The sequence below is a fragment of the Hippocampus guttulatus genome, chromosome 14 (assembly GCF_054856545.1).
Source record: "Hippocampus guttulatus isolate MCC_2025c chromosome 14, RoL_Hgut_1.0, whole genome shotgun sequence".
NCBI lineage: Eukaryota > Metazoa > Chordata > Actinopteri > Syngnathiformes > Syngnathidae > Hippocampus > Hippocampus guttulatus.
In genome coordinates, this window is record NC_141274.1 from 11,153,078 (window position 1) to 11,180,404 (window position 27,327).

General features: G+C 41.8%; 5 protein-coding genes across 9 annotated transcripts; 1 reads left to right on the forward strand and 4 right to left on the reverse strand.

Annotated features, from left to right (window-relative positions):
• Positions 1 to 2: 2 nt before the first annotated feature.
• Positions 3 to 2,395, reverse strand: sec22ba (SEC22 homolog B, vesicle trafficking protein a). The gene is made up of 5 exons (XM_086129734.1): positions 2,240 to 2,395; positions 1,905 to 2,014; positions 1,353 to 1,513; positions 1,137 to 1,283; positions 3 to 628 (listed from the first exon to the last, which is right to left on the reverse strand). The coding sequence occupies exons 1-5, from the start codon at positions 2,312 to 2,314 to the stop codon at positions 474 to 476; spliced, it is 648 nt and encodes a 215-aa protein (XP_085985860.1). The 5' UTR covers positions 2,315 to 2,395; the 3' UTR covers positions 3 to 473.
• A 31-nt stretch (positions 2,396 to 2,426) lies between these two features.
• Positions 2,427 to 7,911, forward strand: LOC147195047 (uncharacterized protein C1orf21 homolog). 2 transcript variants are annotated; one of them, XM_086129740.1, is made up of 7 exons: positions 2,427 to 2,497; positions 2,633 to 2,812; positions 3,894 to 4,038; positions 4,661 to 4,740; positions 5,060 to 5,130; positions 5,232 to 5,295; positions 6,739 to 7,911. In XM_086129740.1, exons 3-7 carry the CDS (start codon positions 3,948 to 3,950, stop codon positions 6,775 to 6,777), a joined length of 345 nt encoding a protein of 114 aa, XP_085985866.1. In that variant the 5' UTR covers positions 2,427 to 2,497; positions 2,633 to 2,812; positions 3,894 to 3,947; the 3' UTR covers positions 6,778 to 7,911. The 2 variants fall into 2 exon arrangements, with proteins under 2 accessions (XP_085985866.1, XP_085985865.1); XM_086129739.1 differs by lacking the exon at positions 2,427 to 2,497 and having other exon boundaries at positions 2,504 to 2,812.
• On the reverse strand, positions 6,977 to 10,571 carry tsen15 (TSEN15 tRNA splicing endonuclease subunit). Of its 2 annotated transcripts, XM_086129738.1 has the most exons (5): positions 10,303 to 10,571; positions 10,136 to 10,217; positions 9,231 to 9,366; positions 8,727 to 8,924; positions 6,977 to 8,445 (listed from the first exon to the last, which is right to left on the reverse strand). In XM_086129738.1, exons 1-4 carry the CDS (start codon positions 10,348 to 10,350, stop codon positions 8,729 to 8,731), a joined length of 462 nt encoding a protein of 153 aa, XP_085985864.1. In that variant the 5' UTR covers positions 10,351 to 10,571; the 3' UTR covers positions 6,977 to 8,445; positions 8,727 to 8,728. The 2 variants fall into 2 exon arrangements, with proteins under 2 accessions (XP_085985864.1, XP_085985862.1); XM_086129736.1 differs by having other exon boundaries at positions 6,977 to 8,924.
• Positions 10,572 to 17,230: 6,659 nt separating this feature from the next.
• On the reverse strand, positions 17,231 to 20,844 carry LOC147195049 (Krueppel-like factor 9). Its single transcript, XM_086129831.1, has 2 exons — positions 20,049 to 20,844; positions 17,231 to 17,517 (listed from the first exon to the last, which is right to left on the reverse strand). Exons 1-2 carry the CDS (start codon positions 20,560 to 20,562, stop codon positions 17,276 to 17,278), a joined length of 756 nt encoding a protein of 251 aa, XP_085985957.1. The 5' UTR covers positions 20,563 to 20,844; the 3' UTR covers positions 17,231 to 17,275.
• A 1,871-nt stretch (positions 20,845 to 22,715) lies between these two features.
• LOC147195050 (E3 SUMO-protein ligase ZBED1-like) lies at positions 22,716 to 27,253 on the reverse strand. 3 transcript variants are annotated; one of them, XM_086130079.1, is made up of 5 exons: positions 27,104 to 27,179; positions 26,639 to 26,711; positions 26,305 to 26,481; positions 25,976 to 26,214; positions 22,716 to 25,152 (listed from the first exon to the last, which is right to left on the reverse strand). In XM_086130079.1, the coding sequence occupies exons 3-5, from the start codon at positions 26,465 to 26,467 to the stop codon at positions 24,346 to 24,348; spliced, it is 1,209 nt and encodes a 402-aa protein (XP_085986205.1). In that variant the 5' UTR covers positions 26,468 to 26,481; positions 26,639 to 26,711; positions 27,104 to 27,179; the 3' UTR covers positions 22,716 to 24,345. The 3 variants fall into 3 exon arrangements, with proteins under 3 accessions (XP_085986205.1, XP_085986204.1, XP_085986203.1); XM_086130078.1 differs by having other exon boundaries at positions 26,305 to 26,711; positions 27,104 to 27,229; XM_086130077.1 differs by having other exon boundaries at positions 26,305 to 27,253.
• Between the last annotated feature and the right edge of the window lie 74 nt (positions 27,254 to 27,327).

Here is a 27,327-nt window from a genome sequence, read left to right on the forward strand (position 1 = left end):
CATCTGGGTATACTTTTTTTAATCCCTTTTAAGACTTACAACTTTGTTAATTAACATTGAACCTTTTTAGTCACAGTTTTTAAGGCTTAACTTAAAGATATCTCCCCTAAAACAAACATGTAAACATGACTCATCAGCACAGTTGAACTTTTTGAACGCACCACGAGCCTGCTTCCAGAGCAAGACTCCCTCAAAGTCGCTCGACACTCATTGTCTCTAACACGGCCACTGTTGAAACATTTGCCTTCATCATATGGTCGCTGTTCTGAGCATTTATTCAATATCCCCCCCCCCATAGTTGTCCTGCACGTGAGGACAACGAGCGCACAAGAGCATTGCCCTGAAGATGGATCTCGAATAAATGCTTTCCGTAGTACAACCAATGAACTCTACCTCACCTGTTAAGGCACAGTGGTAATCAATTTAAACATGCTGCTCTCTGAGAAATCCCTCCAAACGTTGTCAAAATTCCATCAGAGCCACCAGAAGCGTACATAGATGATGAGTGTGATGACGAAGACTGCCACAGCAGCTACTTTGGCATATGTGGAGCGGGTGTTGAGGTACTTGGCATCGCTGCGGTACTTCTTCGACAAGGTGGACAGATTGCTGGCTTTTGTGTCAAGGGCTGGTAGAAAAACAGATTACTTAGAGCTTTCATTGACACACTTAGGGGTACAAATATAACCATGATATATTCAGATTTATATGATCAAAGAACTATCCATTGAGCTCATAGTTTCAAGTGCTTACAACAACTGCATGGTGACGGATTGTCTGCCCCAAGTACACTTGATTGGTCCAAAAACATTTTTTTCACTCCATAATGTACCATAAATTGTGGTCATGGCAAAGCTATGTCTAATAGAAAAGTATTGTTTTAGTGCCATCTTGGGGCCAATGAACTATGTTAATGTGAGGGGGATGAGCTTCACTTAGTCAGGCCATAGCCTTGAATATCCATCCATTTTCAAATCCGCTTATCCTCACAACGGTCGCGGGTGTGCTGGAGCCTATCGCAGCTGTCATCTTGTGTAGTGTCATTATTCAAAACAGACAGGACAATATTTTATTATATTGTCCTGTGATTTGTTTTTGTAACCTGGCCCGAACTAAAAAGGAAAAAAAAAACTTACCAGAAAGTGCTTCTCCACGTTGCAGAACTTCTTCAATATTGGCCACCATAATTTTTTGAACATCCTGCAGCTCTGTGTTGATACTACCCAAGTTCCTCCTGGCCCTACTGTCAATGTATGACTTTTTGGTTTTCTGGATGTATGTGTCTAGATGAAGAAATATATGACATTTAGAGTTGAGGAGACATCATAATGTGCAACAAAAGGAAGACTTACCAAACTCGATGAAGGAGTATGGCCTTGTGACTGTGGAAATCTTCCTCCCATACTGGTCAGAAAATTCACGATGAAGGTCCTCCAGGTAGGCAAAGACAATTTTCTTGGGGAAAGATGGCTCGCAAAGGGACAGGTAGCAAACATCTTCTGCTATTAAATAACTGAAATTAAGATACACCATTTCAGGCATTCAGCTACCAGGCAAACTGGACATCAACGTGAACAAGGACTTTACAAATGTGTTCCTTCCAAAAAATAAATACAGTGAACCCCGGCTATTGTGTTGTTCATAATATAATGTGTACAGCTTGAAGCAAGTGTACTTGACCTCGTATTTGTAAAATTGCAAATGCGAACAGTGCAAAGCAATACTTTAAAATTGGTGTTATACCATAATAATTCAACTAAATCTATTTTTGATATGGACTCCCGATATCGCAGATATCCACCTATCTGGAATGTATTTGTGCAACAAATGAGGGTTCACTATAGTGTGCATTTCTCATGATGCCACCGACATATTTATTCAACTCGCTTCCTGTCTTGACTTACTGAAAGCTGATGTCTTTTGCTTCCAGCGTGCAGCGGTCTGGACTTTGAGCATTAAGTTTGCGGCACAGCTGCTTGGCTTGACTCTGGTACTGCTGGAGGTCTCTTCCTGACTGGCAAGAAGAACATTACATTTAAAATTTCAGAGAAAGTCAAATTAAGTTCACCTGTGCAGCTTTACATTGCACCTTTTGCCATTCATACAACAACAAAAAACCTAATTTTCATATACAGAATAAAAACCCGAGGTAGCGCGTTATCATCGTTATAGGCAAGCGACTGTCAAAAGTTTGAAAACATGAAGGGTTTGGTGAGAGGAGTTAGCTTTCGATTCAAACCTGATCATTCTCTTGCATGGAAGCGGCGAGCGGCAATCCGTCAGCCACACGAGCGATCATTGTTAGGAAAATCATCCTCCTGGAGGTCGAAAAACTCACACGCGTTAACTTTTATAACCTCGAGACGCCAAACTTCACGAAGTTTTTTTTTGGGGGGGGGGGGGGGGTTGCCGATGCGGAAGAGAGGATTTGGACGGAAATCATCGGTGCGCTGGTGAAATACGTCCGTGTTACACCTGAAGCCAATGCAACTCCGTGGTGGGTTTCTCCGTCGAGTCGAGGACACCGTCGCGCACAGTCGATTTGAAAACAGCACCATTTTTGTTTTTAATGCCATAGATTCGTTAAAGTCATTGTTTCAATTGTATGGCTTGGATGTGTATTTGTATCAAGTTCAGGGTATAATCGGCATCATCCAGCGACCGGCCAGCCAGCTGGCAGACGGACTGACTGCATCTCGACTTCGGATGCTGCCTCCAACCAAGAGGCGCAGATGCGGTCTGTCTGGCTCCAAAAACCCTCTCTAATCTGAAACCTGAGGACTGACCCCTTAATCATGGATACCCCTGAGAGGTAATTTTTCGCTTATCATATTTGACAGTTGAAAATCGTTGCGTCTGTGGTCATGCGCGATGGCAGTTCCCCCCCATTTTCCCCCTCATTCCTTATATGTGGCATAACCCTCGCCCGCCTCGGTGTTGGTTTGGAAATTGAATCAAAGCATTCATACTTTACAATCTCTCACTCATCATGACTGATGAGTGATTGTGGGCTGCAGTCAACCCGACAGTTAAAACATAGTTGTGTTGTGACTGGCTCAGATAACTGCATCTGGACTCTCAGTTTGTTCATCAAGAGGGATCAATCCCTGGCCCACAGCCTGATGCAGCTCACTTTTATAGATCAGGTCTGTGGTGGATGGAGCAGCCGCCAGTTTAATCCTTGAGAGTGTAACAGAACCCCACCCCCACCTCTGGATGCACTAATCAATGACCCCACTGAAAGGCCTGGAGAGAGAGGGCGAAAAAAAGGATCCATTGTTTCGGTGCAGCTGGCACCACCGTGCACCCTCTTTGGCAAGATCGGCGCTGGTGTGCGTGGACCGAGCCCGGCTAGTCATTGTCACTTCAATAAGGGCTGGGAATGAGACGTGCTTTAACCTGCGCGAGGGCGGTGCTGCTGCTTCATGACTAATTGATTATGAGAAATGAGTGGTTTCAAGCTGTCGGTTGAGGGAATTGTGCCAGCACAGTTCGGAAAATGAGCAACTTAAAGAGGTTTATTCTCCTGGCTATGGGGGTTATGTTGTGCTTGATGTATGCTGGAGAAGTGGGTTGAGTCGCCACAAATTGTACTCAAATTAAGAGTACTGCTATTTTTGAATAATGTGGCTCAAGTAAAAGTAACAAGTACGATTTGTACCAAAAATAATAGTCATAAAAAAATCACACTAAAGTTAAAAACAACACAAACAAATGAGTCACTGCAAATGTAAACCTGGGTACATTTCAGATTCTGTATTTTTAAAAAAACTTTTACTTACGTACAGGAGTTGAACCAATATATCTGCTTCAACCAGAGTCTTTTTTTTTTGTACTCAAATATCTCTATTTTTACATTAGTACAGCACTCTTCACTCTCTCTCTTCCCTCAGACTTGACCGTGATGCTCGCGGGTGAGGAGGAGCGAGGCTGAGGAGCAGGAGGAGATGGGCTGCACCTCCACCAAGCAGGTGTCTGCAGTACCCAACAGTGAAGAGGACCAGAGCAAAGCCCACAGCAATGGAGACCTCTTCTCTGGTCAGTTGATTGTGCGCCCGTTACACTGGTGTCTTCAGGTGTCCCCCAAAATATTTTTGATGCAGATTAAATGAAACAATCTATTTTTATATTCCATATTATATTATTAAGAGTATTATTATTATGCAAATCTGATGTGGTAGAGGAAAAAAATGGAGTGGATTTTAAAAAAAATCTTAAACATTTGTTGATAAGTGTTATTAGAAAAATTACCCTGGTTGTACAAGTAGTTGGCATTGCACTGAGTCACAAGGGGCTGATTTTCATTTCTTACATTAGTTGGATGTTTGCATGCAGCGAGTATTTTAGCTCCTCACTCTCTGAACGCGTGGGAGCCAGAGGAGGAAGGGGTGGCCACGCAATTGTGAGAGAAAACGCGGTGAGAGGAGAATCAGGCTGACACCTCGTGTGTTTGCCGCTCGCCAAGCTTTTGTGTGGAGAGGATTTGGGTCGCAGCGTGAGAAATCAAGCACATAATTACTTAGCCGAGAACTGAAGTGTGAGAACCGCATGTGAACCGAGGGGAGAGGGAGGGTTGGAGCCACCGGGCGTTGGTGTCATGGATTAATACAAGGAGATGTGCTCCTCTGTGCCTCTTTTGTCTCTTCCCATTCGTTCGCAGATGAGTACAAGATGAAAGGAGAGGAGAAAGTCAAGTACATCAGTGGACAAGAGGCAGGAGGGGATGGCCAGGACAGCATGGTTTGTTTTTTACTTATTACTTATTTATTTCACCGGGACGGTGCACATTAATCAACACAAGAATAAACTGTGTAAATGTGACGCATTTAGCATAGCATTATTATACTTACTTGTATATGTTACATTTATTATTATACTGTATGTTGTTTACATGTCAAATGGAATGTGTATACTGTATTTGTTTACTAAGGGATGAAAGAAAATAGCCTGACATTTCACCCAAAAGCCAAATATCCCTAACTTTTTGTGAGAAGTCTATATATTAGTGTATATTTGAGTATACGCAGTTGTAGAAGGTCTGTTTTTTAATGTCCTGCAGGAGAAAAGTGCTTTGCTTGGAAAAAGTCAAAACATGGATGAGACGGGATCAAATGAAGATGGAAAGATACTGTAAGAGTCACTGGCCTATGATGTTGTATTTCCATATCAACATCACATTTGTGTATTTTGTTTTGGGGCTGTCATGTTACTGACTTGTTTTCTCCTTACAGGAGCATTCATTCCTCAGAGAGCCAGCAAGAGTTCTTCAGGATGCTTGATGAGAAAATTGAAAAGGTATGATGAGAGGACACATTATATCTTTGAATAATGAGGGAATGATGTCGTCGAGGTTTATCCCGACTGAGGCAAATCTCCAGCAAGTGATAACGCGACAACAATAACCATATGAGGACAACAATCAAGTTTATGATCGTGGCTTCATTGGAAATAAAGTAGTGCCTTGAGATGCAAGTTTAATTCATTGGTGACCACGCAAGTAACTATAAATCATCCAATTAAAATGAAAGGAAATTGATCCATTCCAGCCTTCCCCTAAAAACGGGAGAGGGGGGGGGGATCCATTTTTTAAAAATTTTATATAATTTTATATTTTATACACTGTATATATATATTTTTTGAGAATGTAAAGTACATTTCTTGAGTCTTCTCCTGGTGTGCGCAACTTGGCCACCGGGCGGCAGTATAATGCAGTCATGAAGTCTCATTGATCTTTGTGACTCATAAAATGCATTTCATATTTTGTCGTTTTACGCAGATTATAAGCATGTGAGTATTGTGATAGCCTGTCTTCATGTTTTGCTTCAGCATGTGTTAAAATATCCGTTTGGCTAAAGGGTTATAACATTGCCACTCTCGATGCTAATCATTTTAGCATTTTCAATTATTTGTTAGCATTAAGCTAGTGGAGGCAAAGTTGTTCCGTTTATTTATTGTTATACCACAAGTCGAAATTGTCCTTGTTTGATATTTAAGGTGACTGTAAACTTCAAATGGGAGTGGCATTAAACATCTTGAAGTTTCTTTTTTGAAGAATTGTTCACCGTTTGCCAGTTTGTAAAATCATGAAAGAAGTTGGGTCAGAATCAGAATCGCCTTTATCGTCATTGTATTGCATACAACGAAATTTGGGTGCCACTCCTGAGTGCATTTTGTCAAAAAAATAAAAAATAAAATAGAGTAAAGTAGAATAAAATTACCTGGTCACTTGTATCTCAAGGCACCAATGTATGATTTTTCTTTGTTGCTTGTCTTTAGGAATCTGTTTCTTCAAGATTTATTGTTATCTTTTTCATTTGAGAAAGTATTTCTACTTTGTGTATTTCCCTTTTTTACTGCAGTTACCTTTTGCCTGGTTCAAAGATACGGGTCTGCCTAAAAAGTTAACTCGGTTCAAATGGAAGTCAAGTCAAACATTTTATTTGTAACATGTTCTATGTGCCCCTCGTGTTTAAACACTGTACCGGTATCTCGAGGCACAACCATTTTGACATTGTTGCCCTCTGCTGTCGACTAGAATTGAAGTCAAAGTGCCCTCGGGCTCACATTGCAAATGTTACATGATGAAAATGAGTGGATTATTCTACTTCCTTCTCATCCCACCAACGCATTAAATCAAAATACCGCACATTATTGAAAAAATAAATTTACTTGACTTCCACTTAATGATGATAAAAATCAGTGTTTAATTTTGATTATACTATTTTGTATTACTTTCAGGGCAGGGATTACTGCTCCGAGGAGGAGGACATGACATAGTACTATGACCATGCATCCTTCAGCCATCAGATGCAGAGGATGTCAGTGTTGCAATGGGCAAGTATCATTCCACCTACGTAAAGGGCGGAAGGACAAAACTCCACTGAGCAACCTCTTGCCCGTATGCTCAATACGAAGCTCCTTCTTGTTTAATCCAGCGACCAAAAATCAAAGACGGTTCAGGAGTTGAGGAGAATACTTCGGTTCAGTTTACTTTATTGAAAAAGCCATCACAGGATGTCAGGGATTTCGGGATCAAGAGGAACTCTTCCCTGCTTGGATTTCGCCTCAAAGTCAGTATTCACGGCTGTTTACGACAAGTCAGAAAATAGGGCTTCATGCATGAATGGTTCTGATTTTTCACTTCAATATATTTATGGGGAAAAATAAGATCCGTATATTATACCTAAATTGGATGCCCCAATACATGAAGGGTGTCCGAGTTGTGTTCCTCTCAATGGAGTCATCGGAAAAATGAAAGTTTAAAAAAAAAAAAAGAAGACGAAACGTATTCAGCAAATCGAACTCTTTGCCTTGAGTCATGTTTTCATGATTTTTGGTTTTTCATTGATGTTTCAAATCAGCTTCCATGCGGCTTATGGAGACTTTAAGCCTGGTGATTACAAAAATAATAAATCTATAACTGAGTTAGTAGAGCGTACAATTATAGAGTAAAACTGCGCATACAGATGTTTCATGCATGAGGCCCACTGTGCCCATATGCCTCCCTGAAAGGTCACCAGGTTGACTTCTGCATTCCAGGAAACAATATGAATCTCTTTTCTACAATTTCTGGGCCAAAACTAAATGTCTGTGTGTCTACCCACATTTTTTTGTAATATATTTATGAGAAACAAGGCTCAGGGTTGCTTCCTGTCATCACTGCACATTTAAAACACTCACACGGTCGGCTTACTATGTACTGACCCGCTTCAATACCGCGTCCAGATGAACCCCGCTTGGGTGAAGTCACATATTGTTCAGAGTCTGTATTTCACTCACCAGTGTTACTGTGTAAGTCAATGTTGGTCTTTTGTTTTTCTAGAAAAAAAATGTTTTTTTTTTTTTTTAAATAACTGATCTCCACTGCTGTTGATCCAAATGTGTTAAGTAAAACTGGCATCTAAAGTAAAAGTTCAACCTGCACTAACTAATTTCTCCACTTTTAGTACATTGCAATAGAAAGCCGATGGAGCACTTATCCTTGATATCCTGCTTCAAGTCCATGGACTACTAGTGACACTATTGTATGACATTTCTGCACACAAAGAGGATAATTACATGCTCCAGCACAAGTGGACATCTGCACGCCACTAGCACTACTTGTGAAGCGCATGGACCTTCAGCTGAATATGAAGGATATCGAATAAATGCTCAAATGGTTTTCCATACAATTGTTGAGCTTTTTTTCCCCTCTAGTCTTCTTATCCATCCTTAGGCCGTAACAGCAGGCCAAAAGTGGCAGTAGTAAGTAGAAAATGATAGCTAGTAAATCACAGTCACTCGACTAGTTGTCTAAGGGCAAAGTGTGTAATTGTACATGGACCTGAAGCTGGATATCAAGGCGACGGTGTAAATGCTCAAACAACTTTGCATGCCTGGACTTCTTGCTTTGGAATGGCCCAGCCAGAACCCAGACCTAAATCCAGATGAACTCTATGAAGTGACCTGCAGAAAGAGGCATTTTGAGGAACTTTCGCAAGGAAGATCCGGTCAATACTTCCATGCCCAGTCAAGATATTCTTACCTATGACCGATTGCCACGCAATCGCACATGTAAAGGTCTAATCTGATTTTTTTTTGTATTGCAAGAAACATTTTGGATCCTGGGACCTCTGATCAAGTAGACTTAGCATTACCAGCTAACACACACAATCTGAGGCTCCTTCAGCATCCTAGTAGGCTAACGCAGAAAATTGCAATGCGGCTAAACGTCCAAACAAATGCACCATCATTTGTGCTTCCCGCCGGACGTCGACTGCTGCTGTCGTCTCTTCCTGTGCTGCCGGCGTCCCACATCCTGGAAGGGGCCTGCTGGTGGGTCAGGGGTCACCAAACCGTCGGTCAACCTCTGGTAGACCAGCGTGGAGTCCGAGGCCACAGCACACAGCAGCATAGGAAAACCTCTCTCCAAAACCTGTCGGATCCTGTAAGGGAAGACAGAAAATATATTGCATTTATGGATCACACTTTAATGACTTCACAACCCTGCAAGTGAATTTGCTCCCAAAGAATCAACATTTGTCATACTTTTTACAGTTATCCTACCACTTACCAACATCATCCGGAAACTTGATAATCACGGCAATGTCTGCCAGTCGAGGACAGTAACATTTGTCTTTTTGTTGATGATACGTTACTTGCTGATTTACATATAGAAGCATGTAGAATGACTCAAAACATAAACACGTGCTTTCCAGTTATTGAAAAAGAGGAAAATGTTTCTCCCTCACTCGTTGTGGCTCAGAGACCGGTGCACAGGCAGCGGCAGAACTGAGTGGATGGCCGATCCTTCCTTCTCTTTCGCCTCCAACAAAACCAGCTTGAGTTCGTCACTTTTAACACAGGACACTTCTTTCCAATGACGCACTGCAAACATTAAGGCCAGCCAACTGTATTTGTACAGCACCATTCATACACAAGGCGCATCCATAGTGTTTTATAGGATGAAAAATTGGAAGAAAAGATGCAAATCAATCATCCTTGACATCCACCTAAAGATCCATGTCCTCGTATGTGCTTTGTACTCACAAGTAGGACAACAAAATGTTGCTAGAAAGGTACAACTGAATTAGTTCACAACTGCATGTACTTGGGTTTGGCTGATATGGGCAAAAATTGTATAAATATTTTGATTAAAAAAACAAAACAAAAAACTCAATCCTGAATATTTGATGATATTCTACACAAAATACTTCACAGAACAATTATGAATAGACAGTGTTTCTTAGCAACATCTCGTTTGTTTTAAATCGCTTCATTCATCTTCTGCAAAACATTGAGCAACAAATATTGTATGGCAATATTCAACAATCAAGAACTTCAAATTATGTCCAGGCTATAAAGGGTGTGCCGATATATTTCTTAAAAATAATTGTTTAAAATGGAAACGTTGGCCCAATTAAATTATTGCAGTCTGTAAATTATACATTTATTGGTATAATATTTACTAGCGACACAGATACTGGTATCGAGATCGGAGAATCCTTTGCAGAAATGTCAGGCAGTCGTGGAAAAAGACTTTACTACTTCCTCTTCTAGCGTGCCCAAGTTAGTACTACTGGTACCCTGAATTGTCTTCTTAATTAGGATAAAAAGTGTACTTTGACGGTGAGGCTCAATTTCATGGCAAACGTACCCTCAGTGAGATCCATGTAAACAAGGAAAGCAGCATGGACTTGTTCACTGTCTTCCACCTCAAGGTTCATCATCTTGACATACTGAATACAACACGCACACACAGTGTATTTTAGCAGCACATTTATTTAGCAAGGCGATAACTCAAGTCTGATTAAACACACTCACCACTGGATGAAGCAGCATCCAGTTTGGTGACTTTCCTGACCTGTCCATGACTGTACCGACAGACGCTTAAAAATTAAAACCGGGCCACGCCACTGGTGATATGGAATGTGTGATGTGTCGGGCGTTAACGTCGATGTTTCATGATATTATTTGTCGAGTGTCGATCTCATTAGATCACCTTGGCGTAGTCAAGGATACATCACACAGAATAGTGAATTATTTCGCTTGTCTAGTACCGGGACATCAATTTCGAACACACTCCTTCACGTACTGGGTATGTGTTACACTTATATATGCTCGTCATGGAACACGCAAGAAGTTTTGTTCCGACTAACGATCTCTGAAAAGGCGTAAAACAGACACTCATTCTAAAGTAGTCTGTACTTAAGTAGAAGTAAAGATACTTGAGTATATAAAGTATACAATATAACATACTTAACTATAATGATAACCCAATAAGTGTTCATTTATATTGTATTATTATAAACAAGTGACATTTTTGAAGGTCACATATAACCTTATTAAAATAATTGCCCAGGTCATTTTTTCTTTTATTTTTTAGAAAACATGAAAAACGTAGCCAAGTTCTGAGTATCTTATATGTAACTTTTATGTCACAGTACAATTCCGATTTTTTTTCCCAAAAACTTGTATCTTATATGTAACTTTTATTTCACAGTACAATTCCTTTTTTTTTTTTTTCAAATCCAAACTGGACCTCTTTCGTATGTGGACTTTTTCGGATATGTGTCTGGTTTATGCCCTCGCGGGTAGGAGAGAATGCGCGGGAAACTACTGATAATGTCCACGAATCCCCAGTTGTTTAGAGTAACTGTTAATTTTGTATTTTTCTCTTATCATATCTGAAACACGAGGCATAAAGTAGATGGATGTGTTGATAATCGTAATTCCTGCACGCAGTCATTTTAAAATGTCGAGTATGCTCGATTTATGTGGAACACCGGTGGAGATGGCGGATGGCAAGTATGAGATATATAAAAGTCAAAGTATGTTTCCACTTGTTACCCAGTGTCCCGCTACCTATAGCCCATATAGTCTACTTTGCCATCATAGTTTCGTAGCCTTCCATAACATTTATTATTGCGCGTTAAAGCCAAAAGGTGAATTTAATGACTTGGACTAATGTGTATTTTTGGTTACCAACGTGTACTGTCACATTAGTTTGTGCTGGCGTTTTATTTCGGCTAGGTTTTATTTAGATAGCTAATACTATTGATGAGCACTGTGTGAAGATTGTTTATGTCTAAAAAAAGGGTTACTAATAACAGTCGTTGATGTAACATGGGTTCATGATTGTGTCGTTGCTAGATGCACTGTGTTGTGCTTCATGATCCTCTCACTTCCAAGTGCTTTGTCGTCAAAACATTTTTGTTTGGTAGCTTGCTGTAAGTACTTAATTCCTTGAGGAATATTCACATATTTGTAGGATTTTAAATCTTACGTACTGTATGTCAAGATGATACAAGGGTTTGATCAATTCAATGTGATGAAACGTCTTTACACGATATTACAGCGCTAGTAACTGTCAGTGGTAATAACAAAGCCTTCGCTGTCAGCAAATATTGGAAGTCCGTTTCAATATCTGGCAGATGACTTTGTTTATGAAGGAATATTTTTATTTGCAGTGCCTTGAACTCCTCCCAGGTGCAGGCCAAGGCCAATGACATACTGCCCGAGTACAAGGACGCGCATGCAGGCCTTTAGCTACCAAAACCTATGGAAATGGTATGATGTTTATCAGCATTTGTTGCTGAGGGTCAAGTTATAATAAATAATAGTATTCATTGGAAAGTAGGTAAACGTGATTCTGTCACCCATCACTTTGTAGGTGGTGTGGCACACACAGCTACAGCAGGTGCTTGTGGTGGATTTTGCTGCCAGTTGGAAGGAGGATGTGATGAAAGTTGGATTTCAATGGGATCTCACGTAAGTAATTGTATGAATGTACAACAAGGTTTGTCCATTTGAGCAGTGTTGGCAAAAGTACTCAGACTTTGTGGAAGTACAGATAGTTGTGTGAAGAAAAAAAAATCAAATCGTTCAACATGTTCACCTAATTCGGGACATGACAATTTTCCACAACTAATACGGTAATATTCCTGTTTGATACTGATCTTGTATTAGATTTCTTGATTGTTTGTTTAGGACATAGGTGTCAAACTCAGGTCCTGGAGGGCCGCTGTCCTGCATGTTTTCCCAAGTCTCCCTGTTGCAACACACCTGATTCAAATGATCAGATCATCAGCAAGCTCTGCGGAAGCCTGATATTGAACCTGTTCATTTGAGCTTGCTGATGATCTGATCATTTGAATCAGGTGTGTTGCAACAGGGAGACTTGGGAAAACATGCAGGACAGCGGCCCTCCAGGACCTGAGTTTGACATCTATGGTTTAGGTGCATCGAATAGTGAATTAAAACACAATTTTTAAAATCACTTAAATTTGGCACAGTTGTTAACAACAGTTCTCTTTGTTTTTTTCATCAAATAATACAAAACAATAGACAAACTTGAATAAACTTGGGGCTTTTTATTAGGGGGGGAAGAAAAGCATTTTATGTCAAGCAAACAACGGAACCCTTTTTTAAATATGATCAGTTCCATGTCACAAAAGTAGTTATGAAAGTAATCAAACCACAAAATTGATACGTTTCAGAATAAATTAATCAGCTAAAAAGAAAGAAAACATGCTTGTGTCGCAAAGGAACTCTTGAAAGCCTGTTGCTAAAGAATTGAACAAACCTGAGAATATAAATATCAAAACAGCTTGTTGCAGCAATTATTTCACTCCACAATTCCTCCTTAACTAAAGCCTTTTCATCAGAGGAATTTTTTTTAATTAAAAACAATTTACATTAATGTTTAAAAAAGGCATCAATTAAAAAAAATACAATGTGCATATCTTAATTAGTGTGGCGGAAAGAGATTTTTTGTTTGTTGTAATTCCTCAGAGAGGCAGCACATAAAAAGGAAATCCAAAATGGATAATGCATCCAACAAAGCACATTCAGTGATATGAACAATTTGGACTGAGCTCTTGCACAATTAATACCTGCAGTGAAATGACAGATTACCAATATATATATATATATATATATATATATATATATATATTGCGTTCCATTTCAGCAACTCTGCTTTGGAGCAAAATTCATGCAGCTGAGTCATTAACGCTACATGTCAACGACAGAGGTTGGATGAGAATTGCGCGGAAACTGTTGATGTTGCAACAGGATCTTGCCGTGACAGACACATGTTGGATGGATTTTGCAGAGACAGAAAAAAAAAGAGAAAAAACTGTGAGGTATGTTCTTATTGCATTATGATAGCTTTAAATCTTGGAGAGTCTTTGTGAGGACTCTTGTGTATGTGTCAGAGAGGAAATTGACAGAATTACATCCACTGGGAAGCAGGAAAACAGGTAGTTTTGTGTATCCGTATGAAAAACTGTCCGTGCGTCCAAAGTCACTGCCAGCAGTAACCAAAAACTGATCAACAGGTGTGAAGACAAAAAAAGTGGAACACTTTTGCAAACACGAACTCCAATGGGTGCAGTTGTCATTGGTCTGAACAGTGAGACAGTAGGAGTCAATATCAACATAAGGTGCCTTTGAAATGTCCCAATCTTATCAGGAAAAATCTTTTTTATTGAACTTCACGTTGATTATATCATGTTGATGTTAAGCAGTTAGAAATGATTCTTGGTCAAGGTCCCACAATTTAAAAAAAAAAAAAACATCAAGTACATCCAATGATCAAAACCATTTCCATTACTCTAGTATGCTTGCGAAAGTTTGGCCACTGACGACAGAATTTCATTCTTCAGCTACCTTTTCACAACGATCGAGTGATTCTGATGAGGACACACCAAAGGCACTTCGTGTTGACATTGACACGTACATAAAGATGCGCTAGTGGTCGTTGAACGGGAAAAAACAAAGACATCTCCCGCATAAGATGAAACAATGAGAACAAATCCGAGTCTGTCTGAGAAATCAAAACACGGTCACCCCCTTTGAAAGCCCTTACGACAAAAGGCAGTTTGACAACCCAGCAACATATTTTTAAAAAGTTACACAGTTTTGCTTGAGGACACATAGCAACGCTGCCGTGGCGTGTTTTGTTTTTTACCAGCCAAGAACTGTACACCTGTAAGACAAAAGTGCCACGTTGCATAAGGAGTATGTGTAAAGAGCCCCAAAAGAAGACATAGTGTTTATACCTGTACAATGATCAAACTGTAAACATGGTGCAAAGTATTTTTAACGCAGTTTAAGGCTTTCAGAGTGTCCTGAAGAGGTGTTGAGGCTAAAGGAATAGGTCCATGCTGGACAAACAGTGTGTGGGCGGTATGGGGGGACTGAGGTTTGCTTTGTTTCATCCTGCAAAAAAGAGTGAGTGAGTGAGTTGCCCTCTGACACGCTGCATTGTGGTACCATCAAACTTGTTTCAATTACGCCACTCACAAAAAGTTGTGGACGTTAGCCACATTGTCCTGTTAGTGTTATTGTTGGCACTGCTGTTAGCGGCTTTAGCTTTTCCGAGTTAACATTTTCACACCCCCATGGGTCAAACATGGAATAAGACTCTGAACTTAATTTTACACTCTGCTAATGCAAAAAAATCATTCGAAGGTCCAAGTTTGTTGAATTACACTGAACCGATTTGACTGGAGTCAATTTTGAAGCGTAAGACGACAACAGGCGGCTGGTGTTTTTTTTCTCTTGTGTTAGTGTTCGTGCGTCTGGAATCTGGAAAACACGCAAAATGAAGGAGAAAAAAAAGTCTGGACACTGAACTGATCGCACTGTGATGCTTTTGGTTGAATCCACATCACATGATTTATGGACGGTGTTGACGAGCGTCTCCATTAGCGCAAGTACGGGCCTACGGTAGCTTTTGCTCGGTTTTGAGCCTTTTGTAAGTGGATTTGGGGCCATTTTTGCTGTGTGGCTTTAAGGCGTTTCCTCTCATTTGTTGTTGGAGGTAAACCCTGTATGAATCAAATATGAATTGAAACAAAATCTAGCATCTTCATGTCGTGTATTTAACCAAATCACTTTAACTTTGAAGCTGGGCTGCAAGATGGTGCCTGTGGATGTCACTATCCAGACTTTCTTTTCAATGCTTTTGGGACAACACAAAAGAGTGTGGGTCCAAGCGTCAGCAAAATCAACTGAGATGCATTTGGAAACTAGGCCTTTCTCCAACGTATTTGGTATTTGCTCTCAACATTACCGCTATCTCCTTTCTAGTCTCTTATGCTAACAAATCAAGTTTTGAACTAACAGAAATGTTGAATCACACTTTGTACCCGTTCTTTTTCCTCGGATAGGCCATCTATTTAGCTCAGCAGTACCACATGAACGCCGCACGGCAAGAGTCTTGTTTTATAAGGCTGCTGTGTGAGGAAAACCTGGCACCCTCAAAGGTATTTCGCTGTCTGGTTCCACACTTGTGGACTTGATGCTTATACTTTGAATGTAGCGCATCAAGAATCATCTGTTCTGAGCAAAAAACAAACAAAAAATAAAAATCTAAAGAAAAACATAAAAGCCCGCACACGTGCACACCAACACACACAGGCAAAACCTTCCTATGAAGCCCATACGGTTACCCCCAATATAAGGACTACATCACATGTATTACTTCTGCTGCTAGCTGCATTATACTTTTTTTTCTACATTAAAAGCTTAAAGCTTATATACATGAGCATCATTATTAGACATAATACTACTGCGTATCATGTGCCAGCGTTTCCAGGGTGCTAAAGGATGTCTTTAGGATGGCGTGCAAACAGGTCGCCTACAGTGAAGCTTGAGCCACTTCATGGCCAAATTCATATTTGATCGATGGTTCGATTTCATTTCAAAGGAAATAACTTGGATGATGCTTTCAATGCAATTTTAAAAGACAAAAACAAAAGGAATGTATCGCCACTAAAACTTGCAAAAAACATGGAACTGGCAGCGCTAGGAATATAAATGATCTAGTTGTAGCTGTGCTAACCTATCATCATATTATTTTTGTGCTACCCACAGTAAATAAATGCAATTGTAGAGTACAGCAACAATTTACAAAGTAACCACGAGATGACAGAGGAAATGTGGCTGTTGTGTTGCTGTGATGTGCAGATTTCGACAGAGTAGAAAAAAAATCCCTGCAGAGTGTGAAAGTCTGACATGACTTTAGGGTTGGGTTGATTTATTTTTTGTTTTTTTTGGGGGGTGGGGGGGGGGGGGGATCAATTGAAATCTGCTTTTTCGATTCCAATTCTCATTCGAACCCGCCTGAGAAAAGAAACCCAAATTTTGTTTGGAAGCAAAAATCATGTATTTTCAGTTACGGTTACCAGACCATGAAGGTCTGTCATGCCATCATTTTCTGGTGTGTTCCTTAAGTGAGACCTCCCAAATTAGACATACAAAATCTTGTATGACATAAATGAATTGTCTAGCCTCACATCGGATTGCATGTCTCTTCAATTTGTCACCTTTTGGAAGGGGGGGGGGGGGGCGGGGAAAGATTTTCTGCTTTGTTTTAACGCTGCACTTCTCTTTTGCGACGATTTGAAAAGGTGCAAGCGAGCAGACTAATTCCGGGAATCGATGAAGTGGAATCGAGAAGCACATCAAAATCTGAACTGAAGGATTCGGAACTGGTCTCAGTTCAATACCAGCCAATGAAACCCAACCCTTTTTATGTTGCAGGTGGAAAGTGGTCACGTGACTCATCTGTGGGGGATGCGCAGCGAATGCTCGTCGCCTCTCACATCCAGCCGCTGCGTTGATTTGGGTACGTGCGCCTCTTCAGCACCACATAGCAATGCTTGTATTTTTCCTCAATGAAACAAATTGTAGCTGGTTAACACCCACTTGTGACCACGAATGCTCCTGCCAACACCCCCCCCCCCCCCCCCCCCCACTTCCACTCATCCCGAGTAACCTGAACCATCTAATGGTGGACAGTCGGGCTGGGAGAGGACATGCCCTTGTTGCGCCCCAACATGGCGGGCTGGAAGTCGGGGTGACGCCGGGCGTGCTTGATCAGATGGTCGCTGCGCATGAAGCGCTTGTCGCACAACGGGCACAGGAAGCGTTTTTCTCCCGTGTGTGTGCGGGTGTGGCGGGCCAGCTCGTCGGAACGGGCGAACTTCTTTTCGCAGTCGGGCCAGGTGCATGGAAACGGCCTCTCGCCTGAAAAACAGGAGCACCGCACCGATAATTTAGTGTGACCTTGTGCCCACATACCTTCCCTTTGACTAAAATCAGGCACGCATCTTTTTCTTCCTTTCACTTAACTGAAGAGTGAAAATATGTCTACATATCACGGCTTTTCTTTCTCCCGGGGCCTCATGCAAAACATGACCGTTTTTGTAGTGGTCATTTTGCCGTGTCCGGCAAGTCGCCACCTACTCACGTGGTGTTATTTTGTCGCGAATCACGCGAGAACTCGGTTGAGCGTACTCTAATCAAGGCATAGAAATCATATATTAATTTTCATCTTTGTTGGTGAACCAACGTGTCCATAGATTTTTGCCCAGTCTTAATTAAATTAACTACATTTTCATCTCGTCTTCAGTAGTCCATGAAAATGTATACTGATTTTGTCCCAGTTATTTTTTTAATCTTGCCTAGTCCACTTTTCGTCCGGCGAAAAATGTGCATTGACCAAAACATTCCTCTCACGTTTTTGTTAACTAAATGAACACTAAGTTAGCACTCTCGTATAAAGTAGTGTTTGGGCATCATCTTGTGGGATCGAGACGCTAAAGCCCCTACCTCACAGGGTGGCAAAGGTTTGTGAGTGTTTGTACAAGTAGCAAATGTTGGTTTTTCGTCAGGGTTCAAGGTTGCAAAGGCATTCGGAAACAGGTTCGCAAAGGGTTTTCTTGCTGCAAAGGAATGTTGATCATGTTCAAAATTTGATGGCAACAAGAAAAACTGTTTACGACCTTCAAAACTGTTTAGAAATGTCTGGCGAACAACTGTGCAAACTTTTGCAACCTTGAAGGAACCCTGACAACAACAACAACCACAAAAACCTTTACTATGTGGGCAAACACTCGCAAATGTTCACCGTTCAGTGCGCCACTACTTCAAAGAACAATGTTGAAGTGACGGGATGAGCTTCTCTGACACAGGGCTGGTGCTTTGCCTCCATCTTGTGGCATCTATTGGTAATTACAAACCGTAAAAGGTTGGCGTCCATTGCATGTGGGTTTTCGCTAATTGCGCTAGGGCTGGGCGCCTATTCCCAAGAATTATGTACAGTATATTGCATTTATTTTTAAAAATGTCAAACTACAAGAGCTCTGATTGATGGAAATGAACTCAACTGCAAAAAAACTCATGTAAATCAAACATTTGTCCATTGCTGCAAGGTAGAAATGCTGCACACATGCAGGAATGTTCAGGCAGGGAGGCGTAATTGATTTAGTACAGTAAAGTTGTTTTATGGGCACACCCATACGTAGGTATGCGCTCTTTTATTGCACAACTAACGAATTTTACCAGGATTCATGTGTCACAGTGTATGTTATTCCCATATAATTGTGTCTGTATTACTGTAGTGGTATAGAACTGATTTGGGGCTTGTTGCACAGTGGAATATAGCAACAAAAAAAAAAGCACTGAGGAACAGGGATTCAGATCCTACAGATTATCTTTTGCTAAACTACTGCTAGCCTTAATCTGCCACAAACCTCCACGAGTCAAGCAGGATAAGAGGAGGATGCTCGGAGCCATTTTCAAGATCACAAAGGCAAACCACGTTGTTGTTGCAGACCACTTTGTGGGCGTTTCCATCGCAGTTTTCTTTGAGCCACTTCCTGTCCTGAATCCATTTGCGCCTGCTCAACGACCCCGAAAGCACCGTGTCCCCCATCAATTTACGCAAGAAAAAAAAATCTCGTTCGTTTTAGCTCACGGGAAGAAGGATTGTATCTTTAACACACTGGGCGGGTTATATTTGTTACAAAGACTTCACAAGCAGGTATAACGTAAAAATGTCTAATTCAATTTGCGTATGGGTGGGGGTGGGCGTTTTTGCCCACACGGAGTAAGAGGAGGATTACGTTTGACTGACCAGTGTTTTCAACATAATAGACGTATTAGAACATATTTACTCATTTAACCGACTTAACCTGGGGGTGTAATGTAAATTTTATTATTTCCCGAGCCGTCCAACGTCGCATGACTATTGCGACGTTCAATGTTTTCGGGCTTTTTTTAATTTCACATAAAAGATGCTCACTGGCGCGTGTGTGTTTGGGGTGGGGGTGTAATGCCAATAGCTGAGTAGTGTGGTGTACTGCCATCAACAGGAGAGAGCGTGTCTGGCAAACGACAAAGCGGAGGTTTCGCCTTGCGTTCACTTCATATGCAAAGCGAATCGGGGAAGAGGTTCGTCATCGGTTTTAACGTCCAGCCCAGTTCTTTTGTTAGTTTACTTCTTTGTCGACGTCGCTAAAGGGGTAGCTTTTTTTCCTCGCCCCCTCCTGTAGCTTTTGTTCGACAACAGGTTGCGGGCCACATTCGATTAAATAAACTGACACTAAGATAGGCAAAGTTCTCACAAAGCGGAAGGAAACACTTTACTGTACAAAAGTTATATATTACGTGTTTTTGATGTTGCCTTCACGGAAGTTAGGGGAAGGGGAGAAATTGAGCTAAAGGCGTCAACCATGCGCCACAGCATGTGACCTTACTCACTGTTGTTTCCATACCTGTGTGGGTCCGGATGTGTGCCTTCAAGTGGGATGATTTCCCGTAAACTCTGTCGCATCCGTCAAAAGTGCAGTGGTGCCGCTTCACGGGGGAACGAGGTGGGCCCACGCCCCCTCCTCCTCCCGCTCCCCCCCTCGGCGGTTGCTGTCCGGGCACCGGAGTAGCAGAGGGGGTCATGGTAGGGGTGGTGGGGTCCGACAACGTGGTGTAACCGCTCTCCCCACCGCACGACGAGTTGCTGCTCTCGGAGTAGGCCGACATGGGCCGGAACTTGCCGTGGAGGTCGGTGAGGATACCGGCCACGGTCATCATGTTGGCCCCCTCCAACCTCAGGGTCTCCCGCACTTCGCGGTCCTCGATCGAGCCGTCGTGCTCCCCGGGGAGCAGGCCCGCGGTAGTACTTGGCTGGCTTGCGGCGAGGGCCACCGGGGTGGGTCTGTGCAAAACGGGACCACTCGAAATAGAAACCAAGCACTCGGCGGCGAAGTAGTCAGAGGACGCGGTGACCGACATTGTTCGTCTTGGGGTCCAAAAAGTAGCAAAATTAAATGAGGTGGGTGGCGGGGGGTCCAGCAGGCAGGAGGGGCTAACTACTGTAGTCGACTCTCGACCTCGTTTTTATCAAACTCGACGTAGCCGCACTTGTAAACCCCATAAAGAGCTCCCACTGTTCCGTAATAATCAAGTACATCAAAGAAGTGTACAACGACGGCTAAAAGTGGGTTAAAATGGTGCCCGTTGCGCCGAGGCAACATGCGCGTACCCCAACGACGGATGGCTCATTGTGTCTGACTGAGCCGGTGGTAAACCTACGCCCCCTGATTCGGACCGCTGGGTGCGTTCAAGGCCCATGGTTATGGAAAAAAGCCACTTCTAAATGTGTGTGAATGTGGGCAAAACAACAGCTTTGCGTCATTTTGGATGCACAATGTTACACATTTTGAGGAATTTAAAATCTGAACATGCTTTTAATCGTGAACGTAGCTCATAAGTAGATCCAAGGGTTGCCCGCGATGAAAGTTCTCCCTATGTGTCGCTATATCCAATTTTTCTCGTGGCTTGAACGCATCTTTAACGACAAAATGCCTGACGTCGCAGCACGGGCGTGGACCCATGGCAGGCCTGGCGGGTGCATCGTGGAAGGCTGGCAAGCTCCAGCTTCGAGTAAGGATGGTGGGAGGAGTGAAGGATGAAAGGCGTGTGGGATGATTGGGACTTTTTTTTATAGCTAAAAATGTACATGGCTTCCAGTCATCCACTGTTTGCATTTTTCAAGTCCAAAACCGAGACACTAGATGGCTCTATTCTTTTATGCGTCAGTACCAACTTGTAATGGACTGATGATAGGCTGAGTTAGTGCAAAAACCAAAAGCACTCAAACCCTGCACTTAAGTAGAACTACAGACATTTGTGTCAAACAGACAAACAGACTGGTAAAAGAAGAAACATTGGTTTAACTTCAATAAGTAAAAGTCTCGACTTTGAAATGTACTGAAGCACAAAATAATTCCCCTCTTACTAATTTAACAGTGGGCACAAAAATCTGCGCACCCCTGTTCATTTTTTTTGCGGGTTTAGAATTCCGAAATAAAAAGATCGAGAGAGAGGCAATTTAAAAATCAAATAAAAGCCTACCAGAACATTTGAACGTTTTTGAGGTTAATCTGAGACACTTTAAATGGTGGTGGATCTCTGCTGCCTCATATTTAACCTGAAATTGAACCTAATTGCTTAATTCTAAACACACTAAACTTACCTCTGCAACCACATTATCTCAGCCTTTGGGTTTTATTTCCTCTCTTGGCATTTTTTTTTCAGTTGAGTTGAAGATACTGTATGTGTATGCTCAAATTTTAACCATTATCACTTTACGATACATATTTTAACGAAGCAAAATTGGATTTTACTTGATTGTTTTCACTCACATTTATCATCAATGCTCCCATCTACTTACTCCAAAAATTTGAGTTCTACCAACATCCACCTTTATTTTCGGTGCTGATTGTTTCTCTTTGTGCTTTTCTAATGCACAGAAACATTTTTATTATATCGTCGAAGAGAGAATGTGCTGTGTTGCTGGTTTTAGTTCATTGAGCATTACATTTAGCAAAGACAGCCTCTTGTCATCTTAGATTCTAAATTGAGTTGTAATGTCGACATTTTAGGCAGTCACAGATGACAGTGCATAACATGCAGTTGCTGTTCTTTTTCGTCGTGCATCCATTTTCTATAACGCTTATTCTTACTTGGCTCATGGGTATGCTTGGGCCTATCTTTAAAGGTAAATAACGATTTCAACTATATTTCATGTAAATAAGTCACTTTGGGCCGAGAAGAGCTGTGAGTGGTCACGTGACTACCATGCTCCGTTTGATCGGTCAGATGGAGCCGAATGTCACTGGTAGTTGTGTTGGCATAACCGAGTCATGTGACAAGTTTCGTGCAAGCAATAGTAAACGCATCTAGAGAAAATAAAAGTAACAGCGGAAAACAGCTCAACGCATAAAAATGGCGTCTCTTCACAAAGATGTGCAAACAAAAGTAACATGTATGCAGCATTAAAACTCCTCTGACAAGTCTAATCTATGCGACCAACTTCCGCTTTTAACATACGCTGGTATAACTGTAACATTATGAAATAAGGACCATGACGAATGAAGGTATTTCAAGCTTTTTGTTCAAAAAATGTTAACAAAATAGCAGTAGTTCAGAGTACAGGACATGAACTATACTAACATACAAACATTTAGAACAATAAAACTAAAAAGAAAAAAAAAGTGCAAGTACCGTGCAATATGGACAACATTTTATCTCCCGATATAAGGACATTCCATATCCAAATATTTTATATCCATTTTGTAATCCACTTGTCATGCCCGAGCCGATCCTAGCAGTCTTTGGGTACACCCTGAACTAGTTGCCAGCCAATCGACTTTCTTTTATCTTTTTCTCCATTTATTCACAAAACACATTTTATATGGAAAACACCAGAACATGAATGAAAGGTGAAAATAAAATAAAGCACCATTCTAAATATCTGATAGTCAACCATAAATAATAAAGTGAAAATAATGTACAGTGCCCTCCAAAAGTATTGGAATGGCAAGGTCAATACTGTACCTTTGGTTTTGTTGCATACTGAAGACATTCTTTTTTGTCTCAGATCAAAAGATAAATTGACAAAAGCTGAGATTCCCGGGATTTTATTCCATGGTATTTACATCTAGGTGTGACAGAGAACGGTTTCTTTGAAGCCACTCACTTTTCAAGTGAGCAAAAGTATTGGAACAGATGTGATTCAATTAACTTGAAGTAAATATTGAATATTTGGTCGCATAGCCCTTATTTGCATCAAGCCTAGGGCCCATCGACTTCTCCAGACGGTTGTATTCACTTGAAATGTTTTTCCAGGCCTTTACTGCAGCCTCTTTCTGTTCACAAAACTTAGAAAACTTTTGTGCCTCACCTCTGTACCTCTTTGCAAAATCTAATCTAGCTTTGTCCTCCGAGACAAGTTTCTCCTACGGGAGACCAAATAAAAGTCCAATTCAATTCAATTCAAATTTCCGATTCTTTTTGCTGATCAGTGGTTTGCATCTTGTGTGCAGCCTGTATATTGCTTCTCCCAACATGCCCGTTGCAAGCTGGCGGTGATGTCACCGGCCGTTGTCTTTAGGTGTTTCTTCACAGTTTTCGCAATGTTTCTGTCATAAACTGCGGTTGGCACCCTTGGCCGACCTGTTCGATCTCTGTTGCTCAGCACACTGGTTGTGCCTTTCTTTTTCAAAACATTACAAATTGTTATATTGGCTACACCCAATTTGATGTTCCCTCTTCTCTCAGCTTCAAAATGATTTGCTTTTACACACAGACCGCTCCCTAGTCCTCTTGTTTACTTAACAGCAAATTCAGTTTTCGCAGGTGAAACCCAAAGGCAAAAACAAGCACAATGTAATGTTTATGCAATCGATCTAAAAGGCAACACGTGAGCATCAGTCACATGTTCCAATACCTTCCTCACCAAAAAAAAAATCAATGGGTGGGGTCAAACAAAAGGTGCTCTGTCCTGAGTTGTTTAACACCTCTCGATGTGTATACCATGAAATAAATGCTGGAATTCTGAACTTTTGTCTCATAATCATCTTTTGATCTGAAACCCAAATGTCTTCAGTGTACGACAAAAACAAAGGAATTGACCTTGCCATTCCAATACCTTTGGAGGGGACTGCTAAGTTTTTGTTTTGTCTTACATACGATAAAACCCCTTGTGGCTTTTTTTTTTTTGATTCATGTGCTTCACAGGTTGACGGATAGGAAGACAAGCTGGTCAACTCGTTCGGGTTTGAGCCAGGATCTCTTCCATGTCACCATGTTCCCACTACCACCGAAGATCTGCTGGGAGGGAAAACTAGTTGCGGGGATGCACAGGTATTTTTTGGCAAGCTTTGCCACTAATGGAAAGTGGAGCTCGTGCTGCCTCCACCATATGCGAGGATCTTCTTCAGGATCCAAGTCAGCTGTCTGCAAGTACATGGTGAGCTCCAGTTGAACGGATGCTCTGCTTGGCTTTGCCGTGCTTTGGAAACTGGGTGCCGCTGCTTTCCTGAAGTAGCTGGACAAACTCTTCTTGGCTTTCTTGGCTGTCGGGAGCTCGGATTCATCCGCAAACGGTGCTGGAGTGGAGGCAGCCGGTGCTGCTGTCTCACCTCCGGCCACCAGCAACTCTATTTCTGCAGTGGCTCTTGTCTTCATGAGGTCGATTCGCTCTGCCTTAATGTAGGCCGTTTTAAATCGCGGATCCAGCAGTGTGGCCATGTCGAGCAGCTTTTCAGTGGCGTTGTCGGTATATTTGTCATGGAGGTAATTCAGGATTCCCTCTTTAATCGTTCTAGTGAGCGGTGAGTCATCATCTTGAGACTTGAGAATTTGCTGCTTCAAGAGGTGTAATACAGGTTTAACGTACGACACGCTGACATATTCCTCTCCAGGAAAGGCATCTGTAAATTCCATGAGAGGACTCAAGGCTTTGTTCACGGACTCCAGAATTTTCATGTCTTGCCTGGTTGGGATCAGATGCCTGACTTTACTGTCTTCACGGAGAACCTAAAAAAATGGATAAAAATGTTACACATAGGGTTGCACCAATAGCACGTTTTGGATACTGATTACAGTTGAGTACCCGCCAATACCTGTACCGAGAACTGATACTAAATAATGCTATTCCGTCTTGCAATTATATTACAAATGTGTTTCCTTTGAACCAAATATTCACAAATAAATACTACTCTAAAACATGGCAGAGGTTTCACTCAAATGTAACACTTTTCAGCGTAATTTGTCATGATTTACATTTTAACACCTAACTGCGTGTTTTTCTCACTTTTGCCACACATTTCACTTAAATATAGCTTGTGTGGAGCGCAAATGCGTGTTTGGAGCTGAGAATTGGCGCTTGGAATTGAAGCGGATTTACATGGGACAGGAGAAGTGAACCAATGACTATATGCGATGTATAAATAAAGATGTATTGCATAATATAAATATAAAGCTAATTAGAGAGTATGAGGGCGCAGCATGGCTCAGGTGGCAGAGTGGTTGTCTCCCAACCGCAAGGTTATGGGTTGTGACAATTTCAGTGTCATGAAATGACAAGACAGTGTTTAAGGCGCTTTGAGTACTTTGAAGCTAGAAAAGCGCTATACAAGTGAAAAGTCCATTTGCGCCACAACCAGGACAATGTATGTTTTTTACTTCCCATACTCCGTTTGAATATGTAAACTGTCCCTGATTCTGTATTTCACTGCTGCTTTTCCCCCTTTTTATTTAAAAATTCACCCCCCCCGTTGATATGTTCAAGACACACAGTCAACACAAGTGTTCCACATAGAACCATGCATGCCGAGCATAGATATAAACATACCGGTACCTGTTTAACAGCTTTCTCCTGCTCGATGAACCTGCTGATCATCTGTTGCCTCGAGCCCCATCTTGTGGGGCTCTCACTCTTGAGTTGGTGAATGGGCAGGTCCAGGTCCACTTGAGCCTTGGCCAGGTCACATCTTCTCTTGAATGAATTTGAGATGGTACCTGTCACCTGCTTGCATACCTCAACTGCACGTTGCACATCCGTTTGGGTTTGAGGAGACGGTGTTTTCAGGCTACTCTCTGTTACTCAGATACAAAGGAAGGTGTAAACTTTGTTTAATCTGTTTGGATAGGATTAGTACAATTAAGACAATGCTCCATGGCACTCACCTATTGCCAGCTGCAAACGCTGCCCAAAGCACTGTAGCCTGTTCCACTCGTTCAGCTGCAGTGCACTATTGCTATTCTTTGCACCATCTGTGGTCACGCAGATGAGCATCTCCTCACGCAGCTCCCAGGATTCAAGTACTTCTCTGAGGACGGTGGCCATCATCACCTCTGTGTGGTCTTCAGGGAAGTAAACAGTTTGTAAGCATCGGCTAGTGAAGATCCAGTCATTGTTGACAAAATGCACCGTTAGGCTCATATACGGCCGTGTGACTCCACAGGTCCACAGAGCAGTTGTCAATGCGAAATATTCCACGTTTCGAAGTTCTTCAGTCACCTTCGCGCGGCACTCTTCGTAGAGGCGAGGCAGCTGGATGTCACTGAAGTGTTTCCGATCTGGCATGTTGTACCTGGGGTCAAGTGTTTTGATCAATGCCCGGAAGCCCTTCTTTTCGACAGTACATGCAGAGGCCGTGTCTTCCGATATGATGAAATCACAGATGGCATCTGTAATTTCGCGATGTCTGCGAGACTGCTCGTCATACGGGATGAATTTAGTCAACGATTCCTTTCGAGCCCTCTGGTCAGTTTTTTTCGTTCCGTTACTTTGTAGTTGCGATGTGCCGTTTATGCTTTCTCGCAACCTCACACTCTCGATGTACAGTTCTTCATGTCGCGTTTTTAAGTGATAGAAGAGATTCGACGTGTTAGAGTCGCTCGTGGCGATTTGACGGCGGCATGTTTTACAGATGACCGTTTTCTGCTCGATGTCTGATGCTTTAAATCCAAACCAAAGCCAAACCATGGAACTCCGGCTCCCTCTTTTCGGCACCAACTCTTCCAAGTCCTCCACCTCCTCTTTGGGCTCCCTTTTGAGTTCGAACATTGCTAAGCTCTCCGCGCTTGCCTTATTGTTTGTATTCAAGCGTCTCTAATGATGCCGTAAATGAGCATTTGCATGTGACGTAAAAGGGCTGCCGTAAAGTAGTAGTGTTGCTGCCATCAAATTCTTTGATTATTTGCTCA

Coding starts and splice junctions, on each gene's coding strand:
- sec22ba (XM_086129734.1), bottom strand. CDS start 2,314: ATGATTTTCCTAACAATGATCGCTCGTGTGGCTGACGGATTGCCGCTC. Junction 1,514..1,904: donor GCAAAAGACATCAGCTTTCA/GTAAGTCAAGAC, acceptor TCTTAATTTCAG/TTATTTAATAGCAGAAGATG. Junction 629..1,136: donor ACGTGGAGAAGCACTTTCTG/GTAAGTTTTTTT, acceptor TTTTTCTACCAG/CCCTTGACACAAAAGCCAGC.
- LOC147195047 (XM_086129740.1), top strand. CDS start 3,948: ATGGGCTGCACCTCCACCAAGCAGGTGTCTGCAGTACCCAACAGTGAA. Junction 4,039..4,660: donor CAATGGAGACCTCTTCTCTG/GTCAGTTGATTG, acceptor ATTCGTTCGCAG/ATGAGTACAAGATGAAAGGA. Junction 5,131..5,231: donor AATGAAGATGGAAAGATACT/GTAAGAGTCACT, acceptor TTCTCCTTACAG/GAGCATTCATTCCTCAGAGA.
- tsen15 (XM_086129738.1), bottom strand. CDS start 10,350: ATGGACAGGTCAGGAAAGTCACCAAACTGGATGCTGCTTCATCCAGTG. Junction 10,218..10,302: donor GGATGCTGCTTCATCCAGTG/GTGAGTGTGTTT, acceptor TGTTGTATTCAG/TATGTCAAGATGATGAACCT. Junction 9,367..10,135: donor TTACATGGATCTCACTGAGG/GTACGTTTGCCA, acceptor TAATGTTTGCAG/TGCGTCATTGGAAAGAAGTG.
- LOC147195049 (XM_086129831.1), bottom strand. CDS start 20,562: ATGTCGGTCACCGCGTCCTCTGACTACTTCGCCGCCGAGTGCTTGGTT. Junction 17,518..20,048: donor ACACATCCGGACCCACACAG/GTATGGAAACAA, acceptor CCTGTTTTTCAG/GCGAGAGGCCGTTTCCATGC.
- LOC147195050 (XM_086130077.1), bottom strand. CDS start 27,187: ATGTTCGAACTCAAAAGGGAGCCCAAAGAGGAGGTGGAGGACTTGGAA. Junction 26,215..26,304: donor GCGTTTGCAGCTGGCAATAG/GTGAGTGCCATG, acceptor TCTGAGTAACAG/AGAGTAGCCTGAAAACACCG. Junction 25,153..25,975: donor AGGAGAAAGCTGTTAAACAG/GTACCGGTATGT, acceptor CCATTTTTTTAG/GTTCTCCGTGAAGACAGTAA.